The sequence below is a fragment of the Leguminivora glycinivorella genome, chromosome 17 (assembly GCF_023078275.1).
Source record: "Leguminivora glycinivorella isolate SPB_JAAS2020 chromosome 17, LegGlyc_1.1, whole genome shotgun sequence".
Taxonomy (NCBI): Eukaryota; Metazoa; Arthropoda; class Insecta; order Lepidoptera; family Tortricidae; genus Leguminivora; species Leguminivora glycinivorella.
In genome coordinates, this window is record NC_062987.1 from 19259271 (window position 1) to 19277658 (window position 18388).

Sequence of the window (18388 nt, forward strand, 5' to 3'; positions counted from 1 at the left end):
AAAAAAAAATAGGAAGTAAATTTCATAGTAAATGTAGAAGATGAATGATTGAGACTCCATTTGGCGAGCCTAGTGGAGACCAGCCTTAAAACTTCTTGATTTAATAGATTATATATTTGTAAAACAGTTAACCGGTTTCTTACTCATTTCACCTGAGTGGGGTGTAGCAAGTGAAGAACCTTCAACAAATTCTTTTGACTTTACCGAATTACTGAAACTAATTGTGACGTCATCACACAAGTTAACATTAGACTCGAAACCGGTTGCAAGTACTTAACCGGTAAACACCTCAATCGAGTTCACCTCGATGTAACAGCGACCGATCTACCAACGAATGTGAGAACTTCGTCAAAGTCTTTTTCTTCATTCGAGTTGACCGGGTCACTGAGAGTCGCGTCTTCATGTCATAAACAAACCGGTTTAAACCTGGACTAAGAACCGGTTTCAATCTCAATCGAGTTCACCTGTGGCTGTTACGTCCATTAACAGCGACCGATCTACCAACGAATGTGAAAACGAGTTTTTGAGTTGACCGGGTCACTGAGACTCGAGTCTTGATGTCATAAACAAACCGGTTAACAACCTGGACTGAAAACTGGTTGGAATCTCAATCAAGTTCACCTGGATGTAACAGCGACCGATCCACCAATGAATGCGAAAATGAGTCTTCCGCAAAGTCTTTTTCTTCATCATTCGAGTTGACAGGGTCACTGAGACTCGAGTCTTGGTCTTCTCCGTAGCAGCGCCGTTTGTGGTCGGACGGGAAGTTGTGGTAGGAATGCTCTACGCGTATGGCTTGCATCGTGTTGCTGGAAAAAAATATTTATTCTTACATCATCAATCAAATACATTATAAAATGTGCTAAAGGCGCGCGCCGCGTCGCTTGGGGGGCGCGTCTTACGTTTTTCCTATACAAAATGTACTGAAGAGACGTTTTTTAAATTACAGTCGGGTGGCGCGGCGCTGACGTCCGTTCCGCGTCTTACGACGTGTGTCGCCTGAGTGTGGGTTGCCGCTTAGGGTTCCGTTTTAGTGACCGACCACACCAGAGCGTCGCGTGTCTCGGGGCGCGCAACGGGCGTCCGCGCCACGCCGCTTCAGTGTAATTCAAAAAACGCCTCCTCAGTACATTTTGTATAGGAAAGACGTAAGACGCCATCCTAAACTGGCAATATGTAATTATTCAGTAGCAAGGTAGAAGTAGCAGCTTAATAGGACAAATATTTGTAAAGTCATGTGACTTTACCTTTTCCCGTCCACATTGAGTGAAAAATTTATCGTTGCATTGACATTGTATCATACAAATACTTATGTCAAATTTCAATTGGACCGTGACTGATAAAAATAGACTTAAAAAACATAACATACCTAGTTTTCCTTAACACTGGCCGTCCCATCTCCACCTGCAGCTCCAGTGAATACAGTTTGGCTAGTGATTCTAATTTCTCCTTTTCTTCAGGGTCGTTTAAACTTGGCAACTTCAGCTCCAACTGGCAGGAATCCTGAAGGAACTTTGACAGCTGCTCATTGGCTGCACTGAGGATCAAGAACCCCGGTCTTTCATCCCGGATCCTCCGACAGCCAGCCCGGATCTCTCTCACCTCGGTCACAGTGGCTATGCCCATGGAATGTTCGCTGAAATAATGATCGCTCTGCGGACTCTTCTCACTCACGTTTAAATCACTAGAGGAAGTCTTTTGTAAGGAAAAATTCGTTCGCGGCGTTTGGAACCCGTCCTGGTCGCCCGATTTTTCTTGGAAAGCTAAAAATGACTGGAAGAATGATTCGTTTGCGCTTTGTCCTGAAATCCCTGCGTTTTTTATATCACTGAAGGTTGAAAACGATGAGTGGGGTTGTAATATATCTCTGTTCTCTTTTAAAATTCCGTCTTCTAGATCTACTACAGTTTTCGAGTCAGACATCATGTCGTCATCATTTCCAGAGTCTACATTAGCTCGTTTTTTCTTAAACCTATTCTTGCAGCTCGCCCAACCGCTTTTGACTAGACTCTTTTCCTTCTTCAGCCGTTTTGGTGGAGGCATATTACTGACCGATTTAGGAGAGTTGTTGTTCACGGACTTCGAGGATTTGAAGGTTAGGCTCTTGTTGAAGACTTTGAGTTCTTCGATCCCCGGCCAGTCTGTTAGTTCATCATCACCTTCTCTGTCACTATCGTTCGTCACTACTCCATCTGAGTCGCTACTGCTTAGTGAACTGGACTCGTTTCCAGCGCAGTCCATTCCACTGTTCTGATCGTCAAACAGCAATGGATTCCTTAGAGTATTAGGCGGATGGCTTTTATTTAAAAATTTTGATTTCCTGTACATCTTTCCGTCAAATTGTTTCCCTGTACTTGTGGTCGGGCTGAAGAATGGAGGCAAGTCTGTGGTGATTTTATATCCGGTCATTTTGGACAAAGTTGGGGTACCGTTTTTAGATGAGTTCTTATAGACGAAGTTAAAACTAGAGCTCCCGGGCAGAGATGGAGTGTTTGTGAAACTTGAGGGTTTAGTGCCTTCCGTGTTCTGTGATTTGAGGACAATTTTTCCGGGTTGTAAGACTGGCTCTTTCCTCTTTTTGTCTGCTTCATGTTTTTTCGACTTAAAGTCGTTTTTGGAGAAGAACGTGGATTTGGAGGAGCAGCCGCCGCTGAATGATCTCTCTCTCATTTCGCAGACGTCCCCTTTATCTCTGTGCGACCATTTCCTTTTGCCACAGAAAGCATTCCTGAAATACAAAAAAATCATTACTTTTGTGAATAAATCATTTTAAAACCAACAATTGCGACCGGTCTGGCTCAGTCGGTAGGGTCTGCTGAGCCGCGATCCTGGGTTCGAATCCCGGTAAGGGCATTTATTTGTGTGATGAGCACAGATATTTGTTCCTGAGTCATGGATGTTTTCTATGTATATAAGTATGTATTTATCTATTTAAGTATATACATCGTCGCTTAGCACCCATAGTACAAGCTTTGCTTATAGTTTGGGGCTAAGTTGATCTGTGTAACGGCCCAGCCACGACATTGGTCTAAGCGCTACAGCGGTGAGCGGCAGCCATACGTGCGAATGAAAAGTCCCATCGCTGTGTCTCGCTCTAATGTATGGACGCCGCTCACCGCTGTCGCGCTTAGACCAATGTCGTGGCTGAGCCGTAAGGTGTCTAAAATATTTATTTATTTATTTTATAATTATAAAAGGCTAAGTGTAAAGGCCTTAGTGGATGCTCGGTCGGTTTGGCGTACAGCTATGCGGCGTCGACTCAGGACACTTGTATTGAGCTTCAATTGTTTGACATGCACGCCGCACGCCCGCGCTGCACGCCCTATATGAGCGGCCACTCAAGTGAAGATTCAAAATGGCGAATATTACCTTTCATGTTTCAAAAACGATTTATGGCGATGCATGTAGACCAGAGGTGCCAGGCCTTGTGACTGCAGCATTATTGTGGATGGCGACGTATTAGGCTGCAAGAGACAAATAAGAGTAAAAACATATCAATTACAATAGAGATGGGCCGAATATGGACTTTGCCGAATACGAATATTCGGCCGAACATTCGGTTGAGTTCTTACCGAACCGAACATTCGGACGAATATTCGGTTACGCCATATTTTTAAAGCGAATGTTAAGATTAAAACTATGAAATGATTGATAATGTTTATACATACTACAACTATGTTCTTATGATTTAGTGGATAACTAAAACTTAGTTAAAACAACTCTGAACTCTTCTCAACTCTTAAACTACGGTTTTTTAACTTTTTTACAAAACAATTGTGTTTATATTTTGACGCATTTCTAGTAGTTCCTTAGAAAGCTACTAAAATAGGAGCTTATTATCCAATGGAATATATAAGATCTTCATTAGTTATTTACTTTGTTTATTCGGTAAATATTCGGCAATGCAACCGAACTATTCGGCCGAATACGAACATTGAAAAACTTGCCGAATATGCCGAATACCGAATATTTACCGAATATTCGGCCCATCTCTAAATTACAACAAACAAACATATCATTGGGGCGGCGGCTCAGCGAGAGGCCATGACCCTCGTTCGGGGTCTTTTCTGATGCAAAGGCTGTCTATCGCAATTCAGCGTGGGAATGCATCGAGTGTGATGGGCACCTTTGCATCTGAGAGGGCCCGGAACGAGTTTTGTGAATAGAATTTAGATTTATAGTAATGTCAATTTTAATAGAGTTGATTAGATGTTAATTAGTATTTTTAAGTTAGTTTTATATGTACAGAGAACTTTTGAATAAACATTTAATATTACAACATGTTGATATGTAAGTAAGAAATAATATTTGTGTCTCAATAGGTCAAGTTTTCGTAAAACTACATATTTAATAAATCATATATTGTGTATAGTTGATAAAACTATTACATATAGTAAAACTGATGCAAAAACTTTTTTTAATGTATAACTTCTTTTAATTCTTCTTCTAACAACGCGACTTCATCTAAACAAACAATCATAAACACCAGACCATGTTCAGAAGAAAAGGCTATATAGATAGATAGATAACTTCTTTTTCCCATTTTCTCTTTTCATGATTGCGTGTACGGTGACATGAATGTGTGCACTAGTGTACATCTATTTTGTGTTAATCTATCACTACCCGTGAGTTCTTAATTGTAATTAGCTCTTTGTTTTTTTATGTTTGTTATATTATCTGTGTAAATAGCTGTTGGTACTCCTTAAATTAATAATTGTAACTTTTTAATACCCTTATATTTCATGTGCATACACTATAAATTTTCTTTAACAACGATAATGTTAAATACTTATGCTACCTGAATGACCCTTTTTTGTTAGAAATGAATGACATGAATCACTAGGAATGTTATAGAAAGTCACAAGTTTTCTGTAAACAAGATATGTGGGTGAATCAACTTTTTCTTGCTTTTTGCAAGAATTGCCCATACTTATTATTAGCTCTACTTTTGTGAGTTTTAACCTGGCCATCGTGAATAAAGATCCTTATTTTTATTTTACATTAAGGGAATAATTAAAAAAAAAACATTTACAATTAAATCTATATGTGACCCAGTGGAAGAGACACTTTTTTCATACAAAAGTGAGGGACAGCTATGTCCACTGGGTCACTGCTCAAAATAAAGTAATAAAATAGCAAATCCTATAAAAACATGATGTATTGCATAGCTTGTATATCTGTTTTTAATATAATAAGTATAAACTAATTACACTAAATACAAATTAAATTTTCTGACCACATGTAGTCGAAGTATGCGTAATTTTGCTGGCAAAGAAAAGTTGATTCACCCATGTATACAAAAAAATAAGATTACCTCAGTAGTAATAGTCAATATTTCCACTGGCGGAGACTGGTTTCCTTCTGCATACTCCACTGGCATCTTCTTATACTTCCGTTTTCTCCTCGCATTTGAAGGCCGAGTAGGTGAAAAGTTCTCATTGAAGGAATCCGACTCAAAGTTGCCGATTTGGCAATAATGCCGGGACTTGAGCCCCTTGTGGGGATTGAGTTGGGGGTCATCCGAGTCGGAGAGTGCTGGGTGATTAGCGGAGCTTGGGGAGGACTGCTGGAGCTGCCGTCTTCTGTGAGAAGGCTTACTGCTACTGCGGCCGCTGAAAATAAGTTGAAAATAGCTGCATACATAAAATGAGAAAAGTAGGACTTCAGCGCAAACTGAAATGCAGACAAACAAAGCAAGATCATCATCATCCTCCTTGCCATATCCCGGCATTTGCCACGGCTCATGGGAGCCTGGGGTCAGCTCTGACAACTAATCCCAAGATTTGGTGTAGGCACTAGTTTTGCGAAAGCGACTGCCATCTGACCTTTCTACCCGAAGGGTAACTAGACCTTATTGGAATTAATCCGGTATCCTCACAATGTTTTCCTTCACCTAAAAGCGACTGGCAAATATCAAATGACATATCACTAGCATAAACTATGTAACATAATTGCCGAAGATAAATCCTACGACTTATACATTACCTTCTATAGTACCTTTAATTGTCATGATGTTTATTTAAAAAAAAGGAAGTGGTATTCGTAACCGCTATTTGATACCGGTTATGCTCTTAAATGGATCACCAGCATTAATGTTACACCCTGTATACAATTTCCATGTTGAACATAAATGCATTTGAAGCATTGGGATGAATTATAAATTGTTTGGACTTCACAAATTTAATGTGTTATGGACAAGCACAACCATTTACTTGGGTTTTTAAACTTTGTCTTAAGTACATTTAACAATAACTTAAAATCTTAGTTTCTAGTACACTAAACTTATTACATTGTAAACATATATATGCAGCTTTCGTAATTATGAGTGAAAAATACTTACGCAGGTTCCCTGCCGAGCGGGTCCGTCGTCGAAGCCCTAACTTGCGTCGCTCCTGCCGGCCGCAGTTACTCTCCTCTAGGGCCAGGTTTAGGTCATGATACAAACGCTCCATACTCCCTAAACAGACACAAATCCTCCCATGGTAGCGAACAAAACGTCTAGAACATACGATCGAACCGACTCTTCCTTTGTTTATTTACACAAGCTCACGGTCCCCCACTCTGATCCTACATTCACAAAGTGTTTATTGCTAATAAACTACGACGTGGAGAGATATTCTTTAAATATAACACATGTTTTCGACGATAATTTGACCGTACCTACTGTGCACAAGGTCTTCGCAAATACAAGTTCGGTGGTAGAATTACAAGTTACTAACTTTATCTGCGTCGCAAAACCGTAAACAGATTTACACACAATGAAAAGTTGAGGTGATTTTTAGTCAGCAGTTCTTTATAATAACAGCTAAACACTCGCGTTATTTTTCTTTTGTCAGCGTATTATTTGACATTTTTTCAATTGACAAAAAATGATGAATGAATGACAGCTTGACAAATGAATGGACGTCTGAATCCATTTGCCTATTCCTACGTTTATTATCCATAGACTAAAGAGTCGCAGTGTATAAAACGTTTAAAACGCGCCCATACGACCTGACAAATCCAATATTCTGGTACCGATACCGCTTAAAGCTAGGAACATACTACGCGGACGTCCGTCGTAAATCGACCGCGGACGGGAATCTGGACAATGAAATTACATATAACCGTGCAAACTATCGGTCGACGGACGTGGACGTGGCCTTGAGCGCATGGACGTCCGATTCTGGCTCGCTGGATGTTTTGTTCCGTGCACACTTCTGAAAACGCGCCCATACGACCTGACAAATCCAATATTCTGGTACCGATACCGTTTCTTTCTTTCTGAAGCACAACACTATCACGACCGTTGTATGGCGTCTGTCAGATCGCGTCAATTTGTGCGCCAATTGTGCTAAACAAGTTTATTGTTTTTTATTTATTTTAAAGAGTTAATAAAAGGTTTGGGTGTCAGCAAACAAAGAATATCACGGTAACTATTCACAATAATCAAACTCTGGCCTTTATATAGCTTAAATCATTATTTTTCAATGAATGTACATGACGATAATTTATTTTGAGCGGGAACCTGAAATGTATAAGTTTTAGGCTGTTTTAATACATCATAAGTAAATCAATTTGTTGCTTCAGCATCATAGATCATTATCAGACAGCAGCGTCGCGATTGTATGCATTTTCACTAGGAAATTGATAAAATACGTAAGTAGTTTTCAGACCGATCTTCCTGTAATATTTTCCTTATCTCTTGATAGATCGTGAATTATGTAATAGGTTCTTATGTAGGTTGACAAGTGTATGATTACTGAAGTGGCCCAGTGTGATTAAAACCATATTTAATGCCTCCATATGATTGTTATTATCAGAGTATTTTGTACCCTGTCGTGTGTTACCTTACGGCATTCGAAAATCTTCCTGCTAATGCTAAATGTATGTTGGAGAATGGATGATGTGAATATGCCAATATTTTAATATTTCTATCTATAATCGAATACCCTGGCCACTACTCGACACACTCGTTGACACTACATGGAACACTGCACTGCAAATACACTGATTTGAATCCGTCCCACCACTATGCCCACTGCTATAGTGTTGCAAGTATGGCAGTGTGCGAGGACCAAGCCACATCATAGCAGGGCAATGAGCATAGTTTAGCCATATTATAAGTATCCAAACATGCAGAGGCAGATTTTTAGCTGGAGTGGGAATATAGGAAGGTTGTCTGGTAGAGATTGCTCTTTAGCGATAAGACCGCCTGTTGTCTGCCTTTATTTATAATCATTTGTTTTGTCTCCACTGTATCTTTTTTCTGTATCTTTTGCTGAGGTGTGCCAATAAAGAATGTTTTATCTATCTAACTTATATAGTGGCAATTAGACTAGGGATAGTTGCATCAACCACAGCACACCACAGTTAACAGACACATCAATGTCACGCAGACATCTGCTGGAAATTCTCATACAAAAAATTATGCTAACACTAAATGCAATTCATTTTTTTTTTATATATATAAATGCAATTCCACATGACAGACCAGTTTCAAGACTTGTACAAGCGCAATAATAACACCTGTCTACAAGGCCATCAGTACAAACTAATATCTGAACTGTCTAAAAACAACCCTCGCAAACAGTTTCTCAGCAACAGAGGGGTCAAAACATGAAACAAATTACCAGAAGACGTGATCTCAGCACTGAATGTCAACCAGTTTAAGAACCGACTAGATAACTATTTAACAAATTTAAAGAACTCTTCTTAAGAAAGATTAGTTGGATACAGGCATGTTACCTGAACTGATAGTTATCAGTTGTTACAACTTTCCTGATTAATAAATAAATATCTGGGCGACCGAGCTTCGCTCGGTTATATCACGTCTTTAGATAAAAAAAAACTATTATAAATACAAAAACAAAAAAAAAGACAAAAAACAAAAACTTAATTTTTGGCCGGGATTCGAAACCCTGACACCTACGATCAGGGATGTAACGGATGTGGTTTTAACGGAACCGGAAGCGGAAGCGGAAGTTTTGAATTTAGTTTAACGGAAGCAGAAGCGGAACCGGAACCAGAAGCGGAAGTTATAGATGTTAAAAACGAAATGAAAAACTACCACATATAGACCGTCAACCAAATCTTGTCACTAGAAAAAGGTGGCAAATTTGAAAAATCGCGGGCTAGCAACACTAGTTTTGAAAATCGGTGGAAATTCGCGTGTCATTTGTATGTTATCTGTGGAAATCTCCACCCTACCAAAAAGAGAAATAACTAGCACATATCTGTCCCTTTTTAATACATTATCTAATTGGTAAGGAAGGAGCGAGCCCCTTAAAAAAAAATATCTGTGGCTGTTCGACGTACATTGCTGGTTTTTGTTCCTTTCATAGGGATACCATACTTTAGTTTGATGTACTATCAGCTGCAAAAGTGCATGGAGAAATTATGAATGAATTCATTGATAAATTCGCCATCCACTTTTGCATCTGATAGTACATTGCTACTGCCAAAATTTGGTTGACAGGCTATAGGTATAACATAAACCAAAACTAATTAAATTACCTAGAACTTTTAGGTGTTTACTGTTCAGCCTGTAATCAGCAGTTTGTAATCAGCCTTTAGGCCCACTTAGGTTTTAAAAACGAAACGAAAAGTAACCTGATATTTTATCTTAAGTATATCATTCATTACAATCCAAAAATTTAAATCACCTTGAACTTTAAGATTGTTTGTTGTTTAGGTAATCACTAAAAATCACATAAGAATCCTTTTAAACCTTTATTATGCCGTAAAAGGTTTTAGAAACGAAAAGAAAACTTACTCGTAGGTAGTATAATACAATCCAAAACTAACCAGTAAAAATTATATGTGTAATTGTTAGCACACAATTAAATTTTTAAATTAAATGGAGTGATTGTAAAAGAAGTAAACTGTATTTAATAAACAAATCTAAGGGGAGCTTCTAAGGGGATCGTAGATAAGCCCTGCACCACTGAATAGTTGTTCACTCGCTACTAACTAGGTGGACAGGACAAATATTGGCGCGCAATGGAATGAAGCGATTAATGTTTAGTATCGCAGCACGTGGCAAGCGGAGAGATGAGCGAATGATAGGTATAGACCTGTTGGTCTTTGATGTACGCCGCTCATGTCCCACCGTCGCGCTAGGTTCCGACATCCGTTATAACTTCCGTTTGAAAAATAACAGAACCGGAACAGAAGCGGATGTGTAAAACAAAACGGAAGTTCCGCAGTAACGGAAGCAGAAGCAGAACTCCGTTACATCCCTGCCTACGATCTATCTGCGTACATTAGACCGATCTCGTACGACTGAGCTAAGCGGAATCGATGCGCGCGCGGCGAAATTAACGACCATATTTTACGTTTACTAACGCGAAAGAAAGCAGGTATATCATATCTGTAAGGTAAATCTTTTGTTGAACATGATCCTAAATATTATTTGATTTGAAGTAGGTAACTTGTGCTTTATAAATTCATGAAATTGAGGTCAATAATCTGTGTAACTCTTTTATTGAGAGGGCATTGCGATTACAAAGAGATGTATCCATTTTTTCACCTTATTAGTTATTACAATGCAATAAGGTGAAAAAGTGGATACATCTCTTTGTAGTTGACTGTACCTCTATTGGCATCATTATTTTAATCTCATTGTACATTAGAGATGGGCCGAATATTCGGTAAATATTCGGTATTCGGCATATTCGGCAAGTTATTCAATGTTCGTATTCGGCCGAATAATTCGGTTGCATTGCCGAATATTTACCGAATAAACAAAGTAAATAACTAATGTAAATCTTACGTATTCCATTGGATAATACGCTCCTATTTTAGTAGCTTTTTAAGGAACTGCTAAAAAGAGAGACCTATGCGTCAAAATATAAATACAATTGTTTTGTAAAAAAGTTAAAAAACCGTAGTTTAAGAGTTGAGAAGAGTTCAGTTGTTTTAACGAAGTTTTAGTTATCTACTAAATCATAAGAACATAGTTGTAGTAACATATGTAACCATTATCAATAATTGAACAGTTTTAATGAACATCCCCTTTTAAAACATGGCGTAACCGAATATTCGGCCGAATGTTCGGTTCGGTAAGAGCTGAACCGAATGTTCGGCCGAATATTCGTATTCGGCAAAGTCCATATTCGGCCCATCTCTATTGTACATACATATATTTATAATCACGCCTATATCCCATAAAGGGGTAGGTAGAGCACATGAACTACTAAGCTTCAGTGCCACTCTTGGCAAAAAGGGGTTGAAAGAAATCCAAATTGTGACATTGCAGTGACAGGTTGCCAGCCTCTCGCCTACGCCACAATTTAACTCATATCCTACAGTCGACTTCTACGAGGGGGTAGTGAAATAAAATTCTTGACCCTTCACTACACGGGACAAACTCATTGTGATTACAAAAAAGTATGAATTCTTAGTTAACCCTTGCTACGAATAATAGGTAAATCCAATAAACATGTGAGTGATTAACAATTTATCATTTTTTTTATTTACATCTTTAACATAAAAGTCGTACGAAAAATTTTCTATGTACAAGTGGCGGCATGTAACTTTAGCGCTGAGTGAAATGTGGAGGGGATAGCTGCGCATGGGGACGCATACCCTTCGCCCCCTGTAATCCCCTGAGAGACCTGTTTTTGACTTCTACCACAGAGAACCTCCTATAGAGTGGCAGTCTTGTCATATTTGGTTCGCGATACGAGTCACCAGTGTTTGGGGTGCGAGGAGCGGGCGGGGAATGTGTTAAGCGCGCTGTGATTGGCCGTTTCAAGGACGGCGGGCAGTCGCGCCAGATGAAAAGGGACAGAAGTATGACTGTCCCTCTACTGACGCGTAAGTGGCCAATGTAAGTTGACCTATGCCGGCTCTGAATAAATTATAAATATGACTTATTTGTGGAATGTAATGCCGTCTGTTTTTAAATTTGAGCTTCTTGTTACCTTTCCACACCATTTCACACTACAGGTGGACATCTTTAAGGCATCAAAATACCCTTTTCCAATTTTTTTGTGCGAAAAACACGCGCTGCTTTCGGGTCTGTTACTTGGTCGATACTGATCGGGCACGGCGAGCGCCCGCGCTTATATCAGTGCAAATACTAGGAAGGCTGGCCACAGCGAGTCGTCTTGTAATAGATGTCTATAGGGGTTGGTCTGTGACTTCTACGCAATAACGGTCAGCGCCAAAGTTACGTCACACCTCGGACACTGGCGATCAAATATATGAAAGAGGCGCGTTCCTAGCACACAGTCTAAAGCTGTAGGTGAACGCGTACTATGCTTGTATGAGTGAGATATGACAAGTCGACTGTTCGCGTTTGACAGGCGGTAACTGTGAGGTAACCGAGAGGGGGTGGGCGGCACTTTCAGCGGGGAGCGGGAGTGGCCATACTGTACGAAAGTACTCTTTATTATACTGTGGTTACGTGTCGCTACTTGTACCTAGTTCTAACATACCAAAAAAATACTTAATGCCAATTATGTATTCATTCTATACAAATACCACACACTTATCTAGTGATATCTTTATACGGTTACACATAATTTTCCCAGCACAAATGGAGGCAACGCCGGGCGGGCGCGCCCGCGCCGCGCTGGCCGACATCCCGCTGCGCCTCGGCCGCCTGCGCGTCTCCCCGCCGCCCGCCGCCACGCTCGCTGCCCCGCCCGGCGCCCCGGGCGCCGGGACCCCGGGCGCCGGGACCCCGGGCGCCGGGACCCCGGGCGCCGGGACCCCGGGCCCGGACCCCGGGCGCCGGGACCCCGGGCGCCGGGACCCCGGGCGCCAGGACCCCGGGCGCCGGGACCCCGGGCACCCGCACCCCGCTGGCGCCCCGCACGGCGCCGCTGCAGCCGCTGGCCAACACGCGGCTGACGCCGAACGCGAGGGAGCGCTCGCCCGCGCTGCCGCCCGGGTACCTCAGTCCCGCCGCCTCGCCTGATGAGCTGCTGATACAACAGAGAGGTGGGTTTGTCACCCTGGCCACACTGGCTGGAGTCCCGGGTACCAGGACCCGGCTGGCGCCCGGCACGGGTTGCGTTTTTTTTTCATTTGACTTCTAATCAGTCAGCATACGAGTATGAAAAGACACACAAGCATCGCGTAGGTAAGCATAATCATTTTATAAGGGAAATCTCATTTTACGCTTGTCGCAATGACGGCAGAGACCCTGTACCTGTAACGATTGTACTCTTCACTACAGAGCCAAGAGTACGCGAACGAAAGAGAACTCGCTTAGTTGAACCCCATATTAGTCCGACTACGTCAGTTGCGTATCATTTGAGCGATGAAGAAAGATAATTACGGGGCACCAACGTTAGTGCTTTTAGCTGAGATGAAATACCATAAGATTACGCTATGATTCCTCGTGTGCGGACTTTTATAAACTTACGGATGCTCGTAGCGCTGTCTTTCGACGCGCGTAATAAGCAATTTTACTAGACAAATTAAACCTTACTGATAAATTCCAGGTCGCAAGCGTCTCCCAGTGACGTGGTCGCCGGACATCGACCTGAAGCGTCAGTCCTTCCACTCCACCGTGCGCACCCCGCCCCGCGCCTCGCCGCCCCGCGCCGGCGTCAACACGCGCTCCACGCCGCGCAAGCGCCTGCTGCTCGACGACAGGTCCCGCTCACACCGGAAAAGATAGACTTCAGCGATATAACTACCCCGCAGAAATTCAAAATCACCAGCCCCCTCAAAGGCACCCCACCTATCAAGCGCCCCCGCATAGAGCGGACTCTCGAAGCGGACTTCAAAAGCCCTATCGACATGGCCTTGAAAGGTTTAAGCCCGACGCAATTAATCAACGTTATCAAAACCATCACTTATAAACACCCAGAAATCGAAAAGGAGATACGCATGGAAATGCCCGTTCCCGATCTAGCCCCGCTTGAAGAACGATTGAGCTACTTAAAGTCGAACATATTTAAAAGCTTGCCGTCTTCCCGCTTGACGTCTAAAACCGATTCGCCGGCGTACTCGCGCGTAGCGACACATTTAGGCGCGTTCAAGAAGTGCGTTATCGAGCAGGGGAAGACCTAGTCGAGTCTCAGCACTGGACTAGTGTTTTGGAGTACGTTTTCCTAGCTTGGAGCTACGCGCGGGCGACACCCGTGTGGGACCATCCATCCCATAACGCGGCTAGGAAGCAGTGCTTCAAAGCGCTGGTCAACTTTTGCATGAGCGCCTTAAAGAAGGGTACTTTCGAGAAGGAGTTTTTGATAGACGTGCAGGAGAAACTGCAGGGCATGGTGTCTGATGCTGAGGAGATACAGTCCTGCCTCAAACATGTTCAAGGACACTTGCAGGAGTTTTGATATGTCGTATAGAGAGGAGCCACGCACACAAATACAAGTCATATACTTACATGATTTTTTTTAAATAGCTTTTATTTCCAATAGCAGTTTGTGCTGCCTCAACCTGTCTAAAGATTTGTTCTATCTCCTCTCTTATAATTGCTTTCGTTCAATATTTGCATTTATTCGGAATTTAGTAATTAGGCAAAATGTTTAGATAATTCTTTGATTTTTCATTAGTTAATTGAATGTCGCGATTTAATGATTTTTTTATTATTGAACAATCAATTTGTATCTTATTTTAATTGCCATATTTTTGAATTGTGATTTATTCTAAACGACTGGTGTTGAAGAGAATCAAGGATAATTATAATAATGTACCTAAGTTTTGTCTTCCATATACGGAAGTGTTATTTAAGTTGTTTGATTCTTTTCGAAGCTGTGAAAATGCCAAATCTTCAGTCTTAGCAGTAATAATGTTTTTAATTTTCCTTTAGATGGTTTTTACTCTTGCATAATTTGCAAAGCCAAATTTTGTATGTTTTGACAATCAAAAATATGTTGCTCAAGTAATATTTCTCATAAAAGTAAGACTGACATATCATTTTTTCAGTTTTATGTTAATGAAATTTAAAAATGTGCCTTAATCTTAATAAATGTTAATGTTTAAATGTCTCTTATTTGACGAAATATCGCTTGATATTGTGTAACAGTTTGTGTTCTAGTTTTAAGTATTTTTACGCTTAATAAATCGTATTCTTACAAAAAGTAGTATTTTTCATCTGAATATCAAAAATTAAAAACAATTATTAAGTATTTATTCCACTGAAACATGAATGGGACCTGACACACGCCACGCTTATCCTCTTGCCGCCCAATGTACAATAAGATGTACATTTGTGACGTTATCTGGGTGAAGGGACCTTATTGTCGATGGCGCTTACGGCGTTATGAGCGATGTTCGTATACAAATACGACGCCGCGGGACGTAAGCGCCACCGAGAATAAGGTCCCTTTACCCAGATAACGGCACGTTTTGGTTCAATAGAATTTCAACTTTCATGTGAACGAATAAAGTGGCATTTCTTTTGTCTCTTAAAATTTTTCAAACAAATGAAACTTAATTCGATTCGAAATACAACTAGGATCAAAATTGTCTACCAACGTTATGTATGGACACAGTATAATAAAGAGTACTATCGTGCAGTATGGCCACTCCCGCTCCCCGCTGAAAGTGCCGCCGACCCCCTCTCGGTTACCTCACAGTTACCGCCTGTCAAAATCGCGAACAGTCGACCTGTCTTATTTCACTCATACAAGCATAGTACGCGTTCACCTACACGAGCTTAATAGACGCTAGTGCTAGTGCTAGGAACGCGCCTCTTTCATATATTTGATCGCCAGTGTCCGAGGTGTGGTATGGAGGGGGTTAGTGCGTTTTCGCATTATTCCGATCCGATATCGGGTGTAGGGCCGATACCCCATACAGGCCATACATTTAAGCTGCCATCTATATACATACATTCATACATAGTTACATACATTCACGCCTGTATCCCATAAAGGAATAGGCAGAGCACATGAAACTACTATAGTCTCAGTGCCACTCTTGGCAATCATAGGGTTGAAAGAAAACGAAAATTGTGTCATTGCAGTGACAGGTTGCCAGCCTCTCGCCTACGCCACAATTTAACACAAATCCCACAGTCGACTTCTACGTCACCCACGGGAAGATAGGGGGTGGTGATCTTTGATCGGATAATGTGAAAACTCACATAAGTTGACGAGCCATTGTGAAGCATGGAAGTCTTGTTACAATAACCACGGTCGAAGAGTTTTTGACGACAGTGCCAGCAAACAGACAAAATTAAATGTCAATGTCAAAAATCTTTGTTGCTTGACAGTTCTACGCGGGATACTCTCGTAATTCGCAGCATGAGTGTATGCCTTTACGTGAATAAATTTCCCGCGTCTACTTCAAAACGAGAGAAATCCTTTTTTTATTCGTAAAAAAATAGATGTCCCTATAACTGGACGTGGAACCAATAATGGACATAAGTAAAAAAATCTGTATCCACTTTACAAATAAAATAAATTAATAAATATTGGGGACACCTTACACAGATCAACTTAGCCCCAAACTAAACAAAGCTTGAACTATGGGTGCTAAGCGACGATATACATACTTAAATAGATAAATACGTACTTATATACATAGAAAACATCCATGACTCAGGAACAAGTATCTGTGCTCATCACACAAACAAATGCCCTTACCGGGATTTGAACCCAGGACCGCGGCTTAGCAGGCAGGGTCACAACGACCGAGTCAGGCCGGTTTATAATTTGGCACTACCACTTTGTAAGTAGAACAAGGTGCAACATTCAAATGTTTTTTTGGGGTAGGTAGGTCAAAAATTCTCCCTACATTTTTAAATTTGATGCAAATAAATATTTAACACATTTTTTTTGAATGGAAAAATAAACTGGAGTCGTAGAGCTGCTTGTGCTTAAGCATAATAAAGCATAAAAAAATACACAAACTCTACTTTCACTTTCCGAATTGTAAATTGTAAACAAATTTTATTATCATTACTTCATTAGCCATTAATGATAAGTAATTAGTGCGCTACCTGAAAATTTATTTTCGCTTAAAGGGTTATTAATTAGAATAGGACTAGGTGATTAATAAATCACATTCAAATTATTAAATTAGTATTTTGTTTTGTACCTTGAATATAAAAACGGGTCGTTTAAATCACGATTTATTCTTAAGCTTTCTACTGCAGAGAGCACTAGTACAAAATAACTTTTAAGAGAATTTATAAGTTACTTTTCGTAATTCGAAAATTTTTGTGTGTTGTGATATTAAATAACTAATAAATAATGCATCATCATCATAAGTCATCAGTGTCTGTCGTATCGAAGAATTATATCGTGAAAGTTGCTATAGGTAAGTAAAATTTCATTGTTTTTAAATAATTTCATGTTATCATTATCATATATAATGTGTATCTGTAAAATCCTCACTTAACTGCACTGTGGCACTTAAGTGGTACTGAAACTTAAGCAGTTATGTGATATGCCTACCCTTTTTGGGAATACAGGCGAGAGCTTTATGTATGTATGTACAAATACATCTTTTGAAACATTTTTCCCTAGTATAAAATATGTTATCGATACTTAATCTACTCTATCACATGGCATATATACCTATTACCTAGGTATTGCTTCTGGGCCCATAACCTATTCTAACTTGTATTTCAAAACGTGGCAGACAATCAAATTTCATTGTCATCCATAGTAAATTAAATATTCCTTACAGAATGCAACATCACAACCTGGTCTCCAAAACCGGTCTCATCATCAACCCCCATACCTGCAAAGACCCAGGAGGATATCCCCATCCATCCTACTCCGAAGAGTCGTCGGAACCGGAACGTATTACTGTCTATGTGCAGGAAACTGGACTTCAGTCAGTCGGAAGAAGACGAAAAGGCGGAAAATATTGGATAAATAAAGCCTGTCAAGCAGTTTCCGTCGTTAGAAAAGTGGCAAATTAAAAAAAAAAAGTGATAAAGTTGTTTAACCTCGCTTGCTCCGTGCACTACCCGTGCTGCCCTTATTTTGTGGGCTTTTCCATGTTAAGTTTTATATTAGTCTCAAATTAGTTCTAACCTGAAGAAGAGGCGATGAATATTGGATAATGTATTTATTTGTGGCTCACAAGATATCGCTTTCCAACCGAAGAAATCGAGGTTTTAATGACATGTTAAAATTGACTATTCTATGTTAACAACCTCACGATCGTATGACGTATCGACTCTGGTGTAAAGGGGTATGTTTATTGTAATTTATGTGTATTTTTAGCTACAAGCTCTGTTTAGTTTGTGTCTAGGTCGATCTGTGTAAGATGTTCCCTAATATTTATTTATTTTATGAAAATAAATATATGTGTAATTTACTAGTAAACGTTGCAAAACCATTTTATTGCTTGCAATAAGGACATTGACAGGATATTTGTATGATACAAGCAAATTTCGTTCTTATTATAAGTGACAGAATGGCATGTTTAATTAGAATCAGACACATATCTTCTAGATCGTTTAATGTTAATTTATTAA

General features: G+C 40.3%; 2 protein-coding genes across 2 annotated transcripts; one reads left to right on the forward strand and one right to left on the reverse strand.

Annotated features, from left to right (window-relative positions):
- Positions 1-525: 525 nt before the first annotated feature.
- On the reverse strand, positions 526-7336 carry LOC125235480. Its single transcript, XM_048142052.1, has 6 exons — positions 7221-7336; positions 6341-6993; positions 5315-5612; positions 3370-3464; positions 1370-2728; positions 526-809 (listed from the first exon to the last, which is right to left on the reverse strand). The coding sequence occupies exons 3-6, from the start codon at positions 5378-5380 to the stop codon at positions 608-610; spliced, it is 1722 nt and encodes a 573-aa protein (XP_047998009.1). The 5' UTR covers positions 5381-5612; positions 6341-6993; positions 7221-7336; the 3' UTR covers positions 526-607.
- Positions 7337-12707: 5371 nt separating this feature from the next.
- Positions 12708-15021, forward strand: LOC125235625 (tethering factor for nuclear proteasome sts1; the record flags this gene model as incomplete). The annotated part of the gene is given in 4 exon segments (XM_048142222.1): positions 12708-12930; positions 13437-13611; positions 13614-14002; positions 14005-15021. Coding segments are annotated over 4 exon segments (1068 nt in total), but the record flags the coding sequence as incomplete, so codon positions are not given.
- Positions 15022-18388: the final 3367 nt, after the last annotated feature.